This window comes from Rhinatrema bivittatum, chromosome 1, assembly GCF_901001135.1.
Source record: "Rhinatrema bivittatum chromosome 1, aRhiBiv1.1, whole genome shotgun sequence".
Taxonomy (NCBI): domain Eukaryota; kingdom Metazoa; phylum Chordata; class Amphibia; order Gymnophiona; family Rhinatrematidae; genus Rhinatrema; species Rhinatrema bivittatum.
The window spans coordinates 63,283,940-63,301,572 of record NC_042615.1 but is presented as its reverse complement, the minus strand read 5'-3'; the positions used below and the strand labels follow the sequence as shown (position 1 = coordinate 63,301,572).

Genomic DNA, 17,633 nt, shown 5'->3' with positions numbered 1-17,633 from the left:
CCCTTTATTCATTGATCTTGTGGGTCGGTTAGACTGCACCTGGTTAAGTGGGCTGTCAAGCCAATTGGAATTGTGAGAGTAAATGGATTTATGAATGATGGATAGTGTTTTGTAGAGAATTCTGGAGGGGATAGGGAGCCAGTGGAGATCTTTCAGTATTGGGGTGATGTGCTCAGATTTGCATGTGTTAGTGATTATTCTCGCTGCAGTATTTTGGAGCATTTGCAGCAGTCTTATGGTAGAGTAGGGGAGACCTACTAAGAGGGAATTGCAATAATCTAATTTCGTGGAGAGAGTCGCTTGAATCACAGTGCGGAAGTCCTGAGTGTGCAGAAGTGGTTTGAGTTTTTTCATGACGTTAAGTTTGTAAAAAACATCTTTAATAATGGAGCTTACGTATTTCTTCAGAGATAGTTGTTGATCCAGGAAGATTCCTAAATCTTTCACAAAGAGGTGATGCAATAGAATTGAAAGAAGGGTCATTTGAAAGTGAGGGGTTGGGAGGAGAGTGAGGTGAGATGAGAAGAAGCTCAGTTTTATTAGTGTTAAGGGCAAGGTGTAGGTTGGTGAGGAGAGCGTTAATAGATACAAGGCAAGTTTCCCAGTGTCTCAGAGCGTCGGAGATGGAGGTATGAATAGGAATGATGATTTGAACATCATCAGCGTAAAGATAGAATTTAAGGTTAAGGTCAGAGAGTAAGTGACAGAGTGGGGTGAGATAAATATTGAAGAGGGTGGATGAGAGTGAAAAACCCTGTGGAACTCCCTGTAAGAGGGGGTGTGGGGCAGAAGTAGCGTTGCTAATTTTAACGGAGAATTTTCTATTGCTTAAATATGATTTGAACCATGCAAGAGCAAGCCCAGTTATCCCAATTTCCTCAAGACAAGCGAGGAGGAGGGAGTGGCAGATGGTGTCGAAGGCAGCGGAGATATCTAGGAGGGCAAGGATGTAGGAGCATCCTTGCCCCATGCCTCTGAGGAGGTGGTCAGATAAGGTGAGCAGGAGGGATTCAGTATTAAAGTGTTTCCGGAAGCCGAATTGGGCGGAATGTAGGATCTTGTGGGTTTCAAGGTATTCCATTAGCTGCGTATTGACCACCCTTTCCATTACCTTAGCAATGAAGGAGAGGTTTGAAATGGGGCGAAAGTTGGAGGGGTCTTTTGTGTCGAGGGTAGGTTTCTTCAAGAGGGGTTTAACTACTGCCTGCTTGAGTGGGTCGGGAATGGTGCCAGTGGTGAGGGAGCAGTTGATAAGATCTGCTAGGGCTCTGGCTATGCAGTTGGGGATAGCTAAGAGGGATTTAGTAGAGATGGTGTCGTTGGGGTGGGATGCGGGTTTCAATTTCTTAAGGATGGATTCAATTTCTTTGGAGGAGGTGAGGTCAAGGGAGAAAAGCACGGGGGTAGTGTGTGTGGTTAAAGGAGTGGGGGGAGGTGCAGAGGTGGGGAATCTGGTCAGAAGTTTAGTGATTTTGTCATGAAAATAGTGAGCAAGTTCATCACATTTGGCAGTTGTCTCAGAGTCAGATATGATTGGGGATGTTGGCTTCGTGAGACTAGTGACGTAAGAGAAAAGTACTTTGGGATTGTATCTATAGTCGTGGATTTTGGTTGCATAATAGTCTCTTTTGTGCTTCCAAGTAGACATTCTGTAGTAGTGGAGGGCTGTTTTATAGCTGGCAGAGTGCTGTGGGGATGGATCCTTACGCCAGGTTCTTTCTTTTTGGCGGAGTTTATTTTTTAACATTCTTAACTCAGGGGTGTACCATGAGTTCGCATATTTGGAAGCAGTATTTATGGTACGTTTGGAGATGGAGCAGAGTTTGTTGGCGATATCCAAGGTGAGGTTGTTCCATGATGCTAGGGCAGAGTCAGGGTCAGAGCAGTCTATGTTATGTAGCGAGGCAGTAAGGGCAGTAGTTAATCCATCGGTGGGGCAGGTTTTTCTGGAGATTATGGTAGTGTAGGTGGTTTCCCTGCTGGGTGGGGATATGTTAATATTGAGGGAGCATTTTATTAAGTAGTGGTCAGACCACGGGACAGGGGTACACGATGCAGATTTAGGGATGCAGATACCAGAGTTAATGAAGATTAAGTCGAGGATGTGACCAGCTTTGTGGGTAGGGGAAGTGATGACTTGCTGGAATCCTAAGGCATTAAGGGGGTTGAGAAAGGTTTCACATGAGGAGGAGGGGAGAGGGGCGTCCACATGGAGGTTAAAATCTCCAAGGATGGGAGATCACGTGATGTGGTGAGCAGGGAAGAGGTCTTTCCTTGAGCTCCGGGCGTCTGCTCCCACAATTGCTCACCATCTGACTGACATCCGCCACGAGCATACAAAAAACCTTCTTACCAGATACGAGCATATGTCCATCGTCCGTTATATGAATAAATCGCCCTTGGCCATGGCTGCTAGAGGCACAAAAAAAGACAAAGAAAAATCGAGAGGAGCCGAGGCCAAAATGGCGACCGGGACCGAATCGGCGGAGGAGAGCGCTCATGCAGGCATCACCCTGGCTGATATCAAAGAGACTGTCCGCTCTGCCCTCGATGAAAAATTTGGAGAAAAAATTGCAGGGATCGAGGAACGGCTCACTGAAGTGTGTTCAGCCCTCACTGAATTTACCCCCCGGATAGAGCACGTTGAAGGCCGCTTATCAAAGCTTGAAGATGACTGCCTCGCGGTGCCCACTACTCTTCAGGCGCATAACGCTAAAATTCAGGTACTTGAGCAAAAGCTGGACGATCTTGAGAACCGTGATCGCAGGGTAAACCTGCGTTTTCTCGGTTTTCCTGAAAGTGTCGCAGATAGCGAATTGTGCGCTCTACTCGAAAAATGGCTACCGGAGGAGCTTGAGTTGCCAGCGCTGCAGGGAGGCCTTGTGATTGAGCGGGCCCATCGGGTTGGCCCAAAGAAAGACGGCGTGTCCCGGCCCCGCATAGTAATTGCTAAACTACTAAACTATCGCCACAAGCAAGATATCTGGCAGGCATACCGAGCGAAGAAGGAGGTAGCGTATAATGGGATGAAAATCCGAGTTTTTCAAGATTACTCGCTGCGTGTTTCTGAACAGAGGAAAGCGTTCTCCCCCATATGCACAGAGCTCTACAACCGCCAGGTACGTTTTTCTTTATTGTACCCAGCGAAACTGAAAATATGGGGTGCAGATAAAGTCCAGCTCTTTGATACCCCGGAGGCCGCTAAGAAATTTATCCAGCAGCCATAGGGATCTTACGGACTATTTGGACATTTGGCTTTTTACAACGCGGTCCCAAAACCGGTTTCCTAGCCATCAGTCCCCTGACTATACGATTGCTGGCTGAACTTCCAGGGAGGCGCATGACATACAGACGTGTTTCGGCAATAGTTCCAACTGCTGCGACATGGCTCTATTGGAATATACATTTGAGTTTCTAGCAGACCTCTGCCAGGGAGACTGTTCCCTAACATTTTGGTTTGAGTGCCTTGTTATGAGGGTTTTTCTCTTGTTATACGAAGCCATATGACGCCGGACATGAGGGGCTCTAATGGTGACATGGACCCCCATTCGACGAAGACACCTTTGAGTCCCTGCTTATTTTGCTTATCTTGATTATGGCCTATTTAGGTCCTGGATTATTGGATTACAGCAACCGTGCAAAGGAGGACTACCTTACAGTTTTGGTGGAAGTTCCACTCCTTTATATACCCTGTTTTTACAGTTATGGTGCCTCTAATTATCTTCATGCGCTACTTCTTTTTTTTGTTTTCTATCTCAGTTTTCATTTTCCTTATCCTCCATTGTTTTCCAGGGTATGCAATTAATACCATGTGCAGGGGAATATTGTATTGTATTGTATTGTTTTGGTTATGTTTTTATTGTGTATGCACCCGTCATAGGGGGAGTGAGATGCCCGTACACATTTAATTCGTGATCTCCCAACCACGGTGGTAGTGGTTTTAGTGCAGATTGAGAAGGGGAAAGGGGGAAAGGGGGGGGGACGGGGGAAGGGGGTGGGAGGGAACCTGCTGGGGGGGGAGACAGTCGCAAACATCTTTCCGAGGAGCTGGTTTTCTTGCTGTGCTGGGGGGTGGGGAGGTCAGGCTGGGGGCCTTCCTGCGCTTAGATAAACCAACTTGTCAGGGACCTAGGTCCTGGGTGTCCTGGACCCACTTTGACAATGGATAAAATCTTATCATGGAATGTGAATGGACTGGGTTCGCCCATTAAACGAAAGAAAATCCTTAATCATCTACGCCGCCTACAGGTCGACATAGCCTGCCTTCAAGAAACGCACCTGTCAGCGTTGGAAAGTGCAAAATTACGAAGAGATTGGGTGGGCACCTGTATTTCCTCTGCAGCGCAAGGGAAGAAAGGAGGGGTGGCGGTGCTCATCCACAAAAATATTAACTTTAAGGTTACTACCCAAGTTATGGATTCAGAGGGCCGATACGTTTTGATTTCTGGCTCGTGGAACGATACCTTAGTTACCATCTGCAATGTCTACGCCCCCAATGAGTATCGCCACAGTTTTTTTGAAAATCTGGGAAACCTACTGCTTACTCATATGCAAGGTACTTTGTTACTTATGGGAGATTTCAACTGCGTCCATGATGCCAGTGTAGACCGCAGTCCACCTGTACTTACAACACCTTCTAAAAAATTAAAAGGAATTGCGTATCTTTGTTCTCAACTGGGGCTAGTCGATATATGGAGGGTGCTACATCCCACTGAGAAGGACTATACGCACGTTTCCAGGGCACATGCATCGCTATCCCGCATCGATTATATTCTGGTTTCTCACAGTAGTTTTGCCCGCATAGTCTCTGCTACCATAGAAGCACAGGTAATCTCTGATCATTCCCCAGTCATGATGCAGATGACCACAACACGCACCACAGATGGTTCCCAGATGTGGCGATTCCCCGCTCAGCTTAAAAAAAACACTCAATTCCAGACCTTCTTGCGAGCTAAATGGGATGAGTTTCTTAAGCATAACCATCAACATACAGATAACCCTCAACTCTTATGGGAAACATCCAAGGCTGTTCTGCGTGGCGAAATACTGTCATTCACGCATTCCTTGCGCAAGCGCCTCCATTCTGACATCCTGGCCTTGGAACAGCAATTACGCTTTCATAAACTCACCATGCTTTCAACTCCGGGCCACCCGAAGACGGAGTATTATAGCACGCTGAACCAACTAAACACTTTACTGCATACTAGAGCGCAACAGCAACTAGATAGAGGGGAACAAAACTTATTCCAATTCGGCAACAAGGCTGGTCGTCTGTTAGCTAATCTGGTTCGAGTTGAGCGTTCAAAAACCTTTATCTCTCGAATGAAAGATACCAGAGGTAACCTGGTTTCACAAAAAAACCGACGTCTGTGAGGTATTCCGGGAATTTTACACCACATTATACGCTGCAGAGCCTGCTGAAGACAGATCAGCGGAAGCGGAGTTTTTTCAAGATCTTTCGCTTCCCCAGCTTTCTCAATCTCATCTGGAGTTTCTTAATCGTCCTATTCAACCTATAGAGGTCTCCAACGCTATCGCAGCAGTTCAAACAGGGAAATCCCCAGGGCCGGACGGCCTCTCATATGATTTCTATAAAATTCTGCGTATGCAACTCACCGATACGCTCACCTCCTTTTACAGAGATGGCCTATATAAAGACCTATTTCCCTCTGATTTTAATCTTGCTCATATCACTATATTACCCAAACCTGGCAAGGATCCCTTATTACCAGGATCCTACCGCCCGATTTCCCTGCTGAATTGCGATCTAAAAATACTGGCAAAGGTTCTAGCCGACCGTCTCAACCTGCTCTTGCCTCAACTCATCTCACATAATCAGGTGGGCTTTGTAAAAGGCTGCAAGGGAAATGCCAACATGATAAAACTGATTACGGCTATGAAAATCTGCCACTCGAACCGGACCCCAGCGTTAGCCATCGGATTTGATTCCGAAAAGGCCTTTGATCGGGTTTCCTGGAAATACATGTTTTTTGCCTTACGTGCTTTGGGATTTCAAGGAGCCTTTCTGAAATATATTGCTCTTCTTTACCACAACCCGATCTCCAGAATTGTAGCAAATGGCCTGGTGTCCAAGAATGTACCTATTTGTAGAGGGGTTCGACAAGGTTGTCCCCTCTCTCCCCTACTGTACATATTAGCCATTGATCCTCTTCTCCGGAAGATCGACGCGAGCCCTAGGATCACGGGCTTTGGGGGGCCAGCGCATACATTCAAGGTTGCAGCTTTCGCTGATGACATCTTAATTTTCATTTTGAATCCAGAACTTTCTCTTCCTGAAGTGCTACGACTGCAAGAGCTTTTCGGCACCTTTGCTGGCCTAAAAATCAACCATGAAAAATCCGAAGCCGTTGACGTGATAGGCACGATCCGACATACCTGGCCCGGCGCCTTTCCTTTACGCTGGGTCGAAACTACACTCAAATATCTGGGGATTCGGATTCCAACTGACATTGTTGAGATTTACAGTGCCAATATAACGCCTTTATTAGCCCAAACCTCTAAAACACTCGAACGGTGGCAAACTTTACCGCTGTCACTAAAAGGGAGGATACAGCTTTTTAAAATGATACTCCTGCCCAAATGGCTGTACATACTCCAGATGGTACCTCTATGGATCACCAAGAAAGATCTGCAAGGCATCAACAGAGCCATCAGCATCTTCCTTTGGAAAGCGAAAAAACCACGTATATCGATGGAAACACTGTACAAACCTGTAGAGGACGGAGGATTAGGGTGCCCAAACCTCCTCTGGTATAATATGGCGTGTAATTTACGCTTAGTTCGGGACATGCTTTTGTCTACCTCCACCTATGTCCCTTGTCAAATGCTAGCTGCTTGGTATCACATTGCAGGCCTAAATCCTTTCCTACAACTGGACACTGGCCAACTACCGAAGGACTTAAAACACAACCCTCTGTTGCAGACTGGTCGGAGAGTGTGGGGTCAACTTCTTAAATACTTTGCAATTCCTTCCCGTTTAACACCCCTTCTCTCAATAGCTCACAATCCAGACTTTACACCTGGGGCACAGGCCTCCCATTTCCAGGGCTGGCATCGGCAGGGGTTGCGGTATATACATCAACTTTTTTCTGATACCTCTTCACAACTCAGGACCTTTCCCACACTGCAGAGCCAATATGGACTTTCGTCTGAACATCATTTTGCTCATCTTCAAATTCAACATTACATCACAAGTCGACGAGATTGCTTTTCGATTTCTCCATCCTTTCTCAAGCTTCGAGAGCTCTTCCCGGATTACCCTACCCAGAAATTGAATATTACGTGGTATTATAAAGCTCTGGCGAAGCTGGGAACCTCGGACCCAATACAACAGCTCTTTGGCAAATGGGGACAATGGCCATCCTTCAATCTATCCTTTAAACAGTTCCATTCCCTTTTTGAGATCACCAGGCATATCAGTGATAATGTGCTCTTGCAGGAAACGCATTATAAATTCCTTTGGCAATTCTTCTTCTCTCCATCGTTGGCCCATAAGTTCCATATTGCTCCCACGGACACATGCCCCAAATGCCGGACACATGTGGGCACCTATGTTCATTGTTTTTGGGAATGTCCGGTCATACTCACCTTCTGGACGGACCTCGCTAACCTGTGCTCTCGGATCCTGGGACACACGATACCGGTAGAACCGAACTTCTGGCTTTTTGGATCTCATGCTTCCCTGAATTGGCTCGCCTCCTCTCCCACAACATTATACCTACATAGGGCGGGACTTCTGGGTAAGAAACAGATCCTCTTGCACTGGCTATCAGATCAACCACCCACTGTGGACGCATGGTTCTCTAGATTGATTTCTTTGTGCAGTCTAGAATATGCCACAGCTAGGAATACCTCTTTCAAGAAATTTAAAATTATCCAGGACATATGGGAACCCGTATTCAAGTATTTACAACCCGCCATTCACTCTGGTTTGTAGACCTAGACGAGCCCTCCAAACATCTCACAAATTCTGTGCCAAAACAGAACAATTTTCTGTAGACTACCTGATTTTTTTTTGCATTGGCATTTGCTCCCACACAGGCGATGATTGAGGGACCACATCGAATGCTCCTTGGGGCGCATGGACTGTCTCCTCAGCAGGCATAGAGGGGGGGAGGGGGGTAGGGAGGTAGTGGGGGACGAAGGGATTAAGGGAGGGTAGGGGGTAGGGGAAGGAACCGATTTATTAGTAATAGTCATGGACTTAATTTGCTTTATAATAATTGTCTGCTACTCTGCCTGTTTCCATTTATGTACGCCACCTATTTAGTATACACACCTGGAAGGTTATCAGGTTTGGTACTCACACCTTTGGAACCAAGGACTGCTGTTCTGGCATTTGTAGTTGTCTGATTTTCATTCCGCATCCATTGTGCTGGTTGTATATGACTGTTACGTCTTCTTTTTACTTTTGTAAGCATCTCTATGTTTAAAACTTTAATAAACATATATTTCAAAAAAAAAAAAAAAATCTCCAAGGATAATGGTGGGAATGTCGACTTTAATGAACTCAGCAATGAATTCAATGAAGGGTGAAAGGTTTGATTCAATCAAGTTCGGGGGGGGGGGGGGGGGGGGGGGAGTAGACCAGACATAGTTGAAGCTCATTGGATCTGAAAAGGCCTAGTTCAAGCTTCGGAAGGGTGTTTATGTGCATAGGTTTGAGGTTTAGGCATTTTTTGACAGCAAGGAGGCCGCCTCCTCTTTTTTTAGGTCTTGGGATTGAGAAATGATTACCACATCAGTTTCTTTAACCCAAGTTTTAGTGACCGCACAAATGTCAGGCTTGCAGTCAGTCAGAAGGTCACTAAGTATCGGGGTCTTTTTAGTGAGGGATTGTGCGTTGATTAGTATGAGGGAGAATGTGGCAAGACCTAGGAATTGTGTCAACGGAGAAATAAGGATGGGGATTAAGGATTTATGTAGGGGGGAGCCGTAGCGGGTCAGAGGGGGAGGGGGTCTGGGGAGCAGGGTGTGGATACGTGGGATGGGGAATGTTGCCATGGAGTGAGCTTGAAGGGTAGAAAGTGGAAATGGGTGGCGTCCGAGGGAGATAAGGGTAGCCCTAAAGGAGAGGGGTAAGGAGAGAGGAGAGGGTGAGGGGTGCACAAAGGGGCGCACCTTTCGGTCTCCTCACCACGACCGCCTCCCCGTGCGTTCCGGCACGCGACCCGCCGGGGTCCTGGAGAGCCCGCCAGTGACCACGCCATCGAGCCGACGCTCGATTGTAGTCATACAAATGGACTATATCCGTGGTAATATACAACCCCAAATATTTAAGTTTCCCGTCTGCCCAGGCTAAGGGAAATGAACCGTCCCATCTATCTTTCAATGTGTCTGGGAATCCCAAGGCTTCGGACTTGTCAGGGTTCAATTTCAAACCCTAGAACAACCCAAAGTCAGCAAAAACAAACAGAGCAGGCAATGACCGAGGAGGGTCAGTTAAAAAAATCAATATATCATCAGCAAAGGCAGCATACTTTAATGTCTCCTGATGGAAATGCAGGCATTTTACCTGCTTATCTAGCTGGATCGCACGCAATAGTGGTTCCAATTGGAGCAAAAATAACAGAGACAACGGGCAACCCTGCCTTGTACCTTGCTGAACCACAAATGGCGCGGACTGATTGCCGTTGGTCAAAATAATTGCCTCCGGGTTACAGTAGAGGAGACGCACCGCTTCTAGAAAAAACCCCGTTATCCCCACCTGGTCCAGGACTGAGGAAAGATGGGGCAACTCCACTCTGTCAAAAGCTTTTTCAGCATCAAAGCTAACTGCGAGATAGGGTTCCCCCATGTGACCACAAAGAGCCATAGCCGTAAGAATTTTCCTATAGCGCTTCTTTACAAACACTACCTGTCTTGGCTGTATTAATTGTGGGAGTAGGGAGGCTAACCGGTCAGCCAGTATTTTTGCCAACAATTTCTGGTCCACATTTAGAAGAGAAATGGGCCTATATGATGATACCAACATCGGATCCCTCCCAGGCTTAGGAAGAAGCGTGATATGTGCCAAATTTGCATGGTCTGGGAAGCGTCCACCTTGAACCAAAGCATTATAGGCTCGAGTCAAAGGTGAGGTTAAATAATCACTGAGACTTTTGAAAAATTCCGCAACATAACCATCCGGGCCGGGGGCCTTATGTAATTTCATATTTCGGATAGTGACCCTTACCTCCTCCTCTATGATGGGACTACTCAACCATTCTTGCTGAGTCAGGAATAGGTGTGGAAGATCTAAGGGGCCTGAGAAGGCCTCATTGGCAGAATTATCCGAACTCCCAGTGGTATAAAAACCTTGATAATAAGTTCTAAATAACTGCAATATTTGTGGGGTGTCTGTAACCATCTGCCCTGAAGGGGAGCTCACTGCCAAGACATGGCAGGGGGCCCTCTGAGCTCAGATTAAATTGGAAAGCAACTTGCCCGATTTGTTACCATATTGATAAAGTTTATATTGATAATAAAGGAAACCTTTTTTGGCCCTCTGATGAAGCAAGGAATTCACCTCGCCCTGCAATGTAAAGTAAGCTTCCTTGTTGGCACGAGTGCTTGAGCCCACCAAAACCCGCTTTGCCTGGTTCAATTTTGTAGTCAGGAGAAGGAGATTCTTATCCAATAATTTCTGCCTTTTAGCTACATAGGCAATAATCTCCCCTCTCAGGACTGCCTTTGCCGTATACCAGAAAATGACTCCGATTATGTTCCTGGTACTCAGTCCATTTATCTCTAAGATAGGATTGAAATTTGGTGTCCTCAACTAGATAATATGGATAGCGCCACAAAAACTGAGTGGGCAGGACTAAGTTAGTAGTAAAGTCAGCCCAGACTGGGGCATGGTCCGATATGTGAATCAGGCCTATCCCAGTCTCCTGAAGCTCAGAAAAATGATGAGCACTAATTAAAATATAATCCAGCCAGGATTGGGAGTCATGTGCCCTCGAGATGTGCGTATATTCCCATTCCATAGGATGCAACGTGTGCCAGGCATCTGAGAGATGCAGCATGTGCTCCAAAAAAAGAATCCCATTGTTCAGGGGGGGGACGAGTAGAACTGGACACTTGTTTATCCAACTGTGGGTCTCTCAAGGCATTTAGGTCACCCCCTAAAATAACAGTGTGATCCAATTATGGGAGGAGTAGTGTATAGATAGCCCTAAAAAATGCGGGGTCAGGACTATTCGGGGCATATATATTGCAATACAAGGTTGTAACTCCATGATGTTCTGTAACCAGAATAAGATACCTCCCCTTAGGGTCTTTTATTTCCTGGGTCACCTGTATGGGCAGTCGTTTATTAAGAAGGATTGCAACCCCAGTCGAATGAGTGGTAGCAGACGCAAAGTAGACTTTGCCAATCCATTGCTGACAGTTTCAAATGCTTTTGATCATTCAGATGCGTTTTTGCAGCATTGCTATATCTGCAGATTGCTTTTTGAGCGAGGTGAAAGTTTTCGTTCGCTTAATGGGGGAATTAATACCACTTACAATCCAGGTAATCACTCGATACCCTCTCTTAGCCATTTATCAGAAGGTAAGCGCAACTGAAAATTTTCCATCTAAGTGGAATGTATGGAGGCCGTCCCAGCTAAGACCTCCACATTTATAGCGAAGGCAGATCTTGATCCACATATCTCTACGAACGCTTTGAATGATCGACATTTACAATGGTTTCCCAAGCCATACCACAATGAGCCTCTCCTCCCCCCTTTCCCCATACCTCCCCCCCACCTTACGGTCAATTCCCGCCATAACACTTAGTTAGCTGTCCGCTAGGAAGAGGTCCGAGATGTGAACGCTCCCCCAACTCCCCTCCCCGAATGCAATGTTACATTATGAAACTCGAAAACCACAACCCAGTTTTAGCAACAAGAAAGAACAACAACATGGGGAATCTGGAATTAGGATAGAAATTGAACCGAGATTCCCAGCGTCTGTAATTGATGATGACAAACCATAAAAGGGATGTAACGCAGTCTGCTGTGGAACAATAACAAAATGCAGTGAGGCTGCCTCCGCCGCCCCTCATTAACTCCAAGAAGAATGGAGTAGCTGGATGGAAACAACGTGACCCGGAGCCGGCACCAAACCATTAGACCCAACACTGGTCCTCAAGGGGGTGTGACAGGCGGCAGCGAGGATCCTGCCTTCTTGCTCTTAGCCTCCTGGGCACTGAGAAATTGCTGAGCCTCCATCTCCGTCTCCAACCAGCGAGCGCCTTGGTCTGTTGCCACTCTAATCCGTGCCAGATAGATCAAATGTGCCCTGCTGCTCAGAGCAAATAATTTTGCACAGTAGGGGGCCATTTTCCTGCGCTGCTGGGAGAGGTATGCCGAAAAGTCTAGGAACACCAAGGTCCACTGGTTCTCGTACAGAAACTCTTTTCCCAACCTCAGCGCCCGCATAATCTCGCCTTTGTGAGCATAGTTAAGTAGTTTAGCTATGACCACCCGTGGTCTGGATAAATTATCCTTTCTAGGCCCCAATCTGTGTGCTTGTTCAATACAAAGTGGTCCAGACTGCAGCATAAGGGCCAGATCACGGCTGAGCCAAGATTCCAATGTCTGGGCAAGATCTCTCTCAATCAGGGACTCGGGCAGACCCACCAGCCAGAGGTTGGAGCGCCTGGACCTGTTTTCCAGGTCTTCAAGCCTCTCTTCTTGCTTTACCAGCTTTTCTTTCAATTGTTGCAAGTCCGCCCCCGAGTCCCAACTGCCATCTTGGAGGTCGGAAACCCTCTGCTCAAGATCTACGAAGCGTTGTTCAAACCCCGTGATTGCTGCAGTCAGCTCTGAGAGCTTAGTGGAGATGATGGTGAGTTCCGGCTTCCAGGTAGCTTGAATCGCTGCTTTAATATTGGCCAGTGTTCCAGTCGGTGTTGAATCTGGTGGCCCTGCCTCCTCACCCGACATCGAGTCGGCCGGTTTAGGCCTCTCCCGGTCTTTATCTTTCTTTGTGAGTCGGGTCGCCATAAACCAACCCAAAAATGCTCCCATGTCAGTCAGCGGCAGGCTCTGCGCAGAGAGAAGGTGAATTTCGACAGTGTAGTTAATGGATTGGAGAGGATATGCAATGTGATCACAGCAGCCTGCATGTTAAGTCAATGCAAAAAGTTCAAAGAGGACGCCCACCCAAAAAAAAAAAAAGGGCACTGATGGGTACACAGACCCCTCAAATAGGCTCCCAATCAGCCATACTGCAAATCATCAGGCTATGTGATTTATTCAGGAGGGCAGCTGACAAGAACGGCTGCTATCTTGGCCATGTGGTGCTGCACTCCGCGCTGCACCCGCTGCAGCTCCGAGCACCAGAGCCTCCCCAAGTAGTCTTTTAAGGGCGCAGACCTCGCCAAGCCCTCCGGGCCAAAAACGCCACACAAACACCAGCCAGGTCCTGAAAATTAGTCGGGGTAAGGTCCCATAACGGCCGCCATTTTTGCCCCAAGGTTTCAGCTCCTTTTTGCGCCGTACCGGCCGCAAGCTCTAGCTACCCGCGGCACAGCAAAACAATAAAAAAAAAAAACACGTTGATAGGGGCATGGGCCTGTTAAAAGTCCATCCCGTCCCCCCCCCGGCGAATTTAGCGAGAAATCGCCGCCGCATGTACTTAGCGAGGAAAGTTCGGCAGGGTTTCTAGGGAGCTCAGACTCCTGACGTCCTTACCAGTGACGTCATCGCCGAAAGTCCGGTACTTCCACTTTAATCGCTACTTCGCTCAAAGCATTAGTCATAGGAACGCTGTAGACAAAATCGGATTGTCCGTTCTTGGTGATAAATAGTAGAACCGGTCAAGTTGAAACTCGATCACTCACTTGGCTATCCTGTCGAAGTTAGGAGTCATGGCCTTCACTCGCAATCGCTTAGTACCACACTCACTCCATGCAGTGCTGGCAATGACCCATCTGGGCCAGGAGGTGGAGTTGACATTGGCCTCTGCAGGCTGATGTAGAGGAGCAGGAAAGCATAGCATATTGACAGGTTAAAGGCAGGGTTAGAGGATGTTAGGGTACAGCCTTGGGCAAGGGGTAGAGGATGGAGGAGAGTATTAGGGTCAGGTATGGAGGGGGAGAAACTGGAATCAGGTGAGTGAGATGATCGGAGCGGATGATGGGAGAGAGCACTGGAGACAGGGGGAGGAGGAAAACCACTGGCATTAGGGGAGAGGGTAAGTTAGTGTGTGTGTGTGTGTGTGTGTGTGTGTATGTGTGAGAGAGAGTGTATGTGCATGTGAGTGGGGAGGAGAAAGAGAGAAAGTATGCCTCCCCCTTGCTAATTTATGTCAGTGGTTGATGGGGGGAGAAAATTTGAACATACACACACATACCCTGCCAGTCTGACTTCCCTAACCCTTGCCCACCCCCCAAAAAAATTAAACTGTCAAACTATATCTATGGACTAGTGCTTACCTCTGCATTAGGTGTATTCTGCATGTTCCTCAACTGTTCCTAAAGTCTACCATTTGATGGATGTTATAAGACAGGGTAAAGAGAAGTAAGCAAAAATCATGTGAGAGTTCGCTTCTGCCTCGTACTCGCTTTCTAGGGGAGATTTAGGGGTGCACATTTGGCTTGTTGTGTGCTCCTTTCCTTTCTCCTTTACCTATATAAAGGCAAATTAATTTCTTTTACCCAAATCCACCCAATTTTTGTTCAAAAGCTATAAAACTCAGAAGTGTAGAATTTCATGAAATTAGGGCACTTGCTTGTTGTCACTAAGAGGATTGGAGGCACAAACAGAAGGAAAACAGGCTACTGATCCTGTTTCGCAACAGAAAAGAATAAAGCCTTGATCCACTGACTGTACAGAACAAAACACTTTCTGTTTAGTATTCAAGAATGAATTTCAATTATGTAACAATCTGCTTAACCTCCAAGTGTTTTACAATTTACAGAAGAAAACTATACGTTTCTGCCTCTTCTCCGAGCAACACGATACTTTCTAGAGTCACGTTTTTGGGATTATCACAATCTACCATTTTTGTCGTCGCCTCCCAAAAAAAAAAATTTGCTCAGAACACCAGAGATTTTTTTTTAAAGAAACGTCCTCAACGGACTCACAGAATAGAAGAATCCTTTTGAGAACAGGTCTCCAAATCCCAAATCGCTTACACAGCCAAAGTTTCATTCCCTGCCTTTACTGATTAGCAATGTACTCCTCTGTTTCAGTCTCTGCCTGTCTAACTGCTCTTTTCTCTCTCCTGCTCATTTTGCCTCTTCTCCTCCTGTGTATATTTCTATTTCCTGAATGCCATTCTTTTTGCTCTTACTTTTTCTTCTTCTTCTTCTTCTCAACCTCTTGCTGACATGCCTGGCACAATGATTTGCTGCCATCTCAAAGCTCTTTTTTTTTTTAATTAATCCCTGTATTTCTTCTCTCTCTCTCTTAGATCCCGGACCCCTCCTCCTTACAAGGCTTCCTAAACATAACTGGACTGGATCAACCTGTACTGAAAATCTGGAGCCAGTTGGCAACCCTAGTACTGAAAGACCCACCACTCTCTCTTCCACTTTTAAAACAAAGGGAAACGTAGAGCAGAGGCACACAAGAACTCATCACAGTTCCTTCTATACACAAATGTAGGAGAAGGGAGATGTTGTAATGCGAGCATAGCTCTTCCACTATTGCTGCTCCCAATGCTCAGAATGAGTCGCATCCCATGCTCAATGCATGCTCTCCCCATCTCATTCAGCCTGGGGATAAGACAGAGGCTGAATGGACTCCAAAGAGGAAGCTCGGCAGAGGGAAGATGAGGTGGTGCTCTGTGCATTGTGGCTGCCAACAAAAGCAGAATTCGGTTATCCATGTACTATGTGCTACCCATTAAAAAAAAAGCAATTTGCTGGCAGACTGGATGGACTGTCTTTATCTGCCATCATTTCCTATGTTACTATATTAATCACCACACTCTGGGGCTCATGCTGCAGCTAGGGAGACAAGGCATGCGTGCTTACACATCTTCTCAGAAAGGAGCTCCTACATGCTTACAAGCCACCACTGGTGACTCTTGCTGCTATGAGGTGCTCAGAGCAGAGCCCACGTGCTGATATGGATTTGAGCATCAGGAAGTGATGACTTGTCCGTGGCACACCCGATCAGGCCCGATGGCACACTGGTTGGGAATCGCTGCTTTATGTGCTTCTGATAAGGATCAGTACAGCAGCAATGCAAGTTACACTTATGATGGTAGGAGTAGCCAAGTAGATGGAACTTTTAAACCCTTAAAATAGAGAGCGGTCGAAAAATTGTGAAATAAAACAATTCTAAGCCACACCATTAATCCCTAATTTTAGAAATTGGCTATAATGTGAGGGAGTGAGGAGCACCACCCATGTATTACTATTTTGAACAGAAATTCCTTACCTTGACTTTCTTTTTAGGATACAGGAAGGAAAATAGCTTTAAAACTGGGGACCTAGAAATGTAAACCAAACAGATGCACATCAGTCCAAAGGAGATGAGTTGGGCCTGAGCTTTTAAAATGTAATCCACAAACCAATACCCATAACTGAGGTTGGTTTGGCGATGATGATCGCCTAAGGAAAATAAAAACCATGAGATGGGAAGATATTTGGATCAAAGACTTGGAATCACTTCATCCCAACCAAAACCAATGCACATAAAGATCTTCAGTTAAATGTGCTGTATACTCATTGTCAAGTGACGATAACCAAAATTATTGGCAAAAGCATAAAAATATGTCCTTAATAAATTAACTTACACTCTTGGGCGCCCTCCGATGATCGTAGTGAGGCCAGGTGCTAGTAAAGAAACAATTGTTTTATTTTACAAATAGCTTCATCCAGAAAAGTCAGAGTATAAATGTTTAAATTAAATTAAAACCAAAAGTTCAGTACAACATGAATGTTCAACTGCTGTGCCATGTGCCAATCAGCAGGCACATATCTCTGAGTTATTAAATGTCAGGTGCAGCAGATGGACTGTGTATACAGTATCCAAGTTTCAGCCTTGTTAAATGCAGCCCCACAGGAACATAGAAAACAGCAGATAAGGACCTCAATACTCATCTAGTTCACCCAGTCCTGATACAATACCAGGTCAGACCGAGCATCCTGTTTCCATCAGTGGCCTATCCAGGATACAAGTACCTGGCAAATACCCAAACAGTAAATAAATTAATTGCCACTAATGCCTGTAATAAGCAGTGGCTCTTCCTATGCCCCTTGGCATTCTTCTGGCTCTCAGCACTGCCTTGTTAGATAAAGAGAAATATCCTACAAAAGGCCAAACTTCTATGGCTCGCAGCTAAAATATATTTTGCAGTGTGGCCAGAAAAATAGTGGGCAGACTAGATGAGCCAATTGGTTTTTTCCTTCCATCATCTACTATATTACTTTGTATGTCTATTGCACTGCTTCACTTGAGCTCAGACATGACACCCTGTGATCTCTCTCCTGCTTGGTGCATGTCACTACCTCGCCGTCTGCGAAACACTGCTCTCTTGAATTTCTGCATTCCCTTAACTTTGACTGGACAGTGTATGCCTGCGAGGATGAGATTAGACTACTACTGGTATAGCAAATCTACTCTTTCTAGCTACATCTCATATCTGAGACTAGCCTTACTTGAGAGATTAACAAATAAGAAAGATAAATT

At 46.1% G+C, this 17,633-nt stretch overlaps 1 protein-coding gene across 1 annotated transcript in view; it reads right to left on the bottom strand.

The window, feature by feature from the left end:
- The window catches only part of LOC115097169, a 260,825-nt gene that overhangs the window by 73,356 nt on the left and 169,836 nt on the right, over positions 1 to 17,633 (bottom strand). Inside the window, exons 14-15 of the mRNA XM_029612784.1 lie at positions 16,738 to 16,777; positions 16,380 to 16,431 (exon numbers count right to left, since the gene is read on the bottom strand). Of these exons, the coding sequence (XP_029468644.1) occupies positions 16,380 to 16,431; positions 16,738 to 16,777 (92 nt within the window). The remainder of the gene's footprint in view (positions 1 to 16,379; positions 16,432 to 16,737; positions 16,778 to 17,633) is intronic.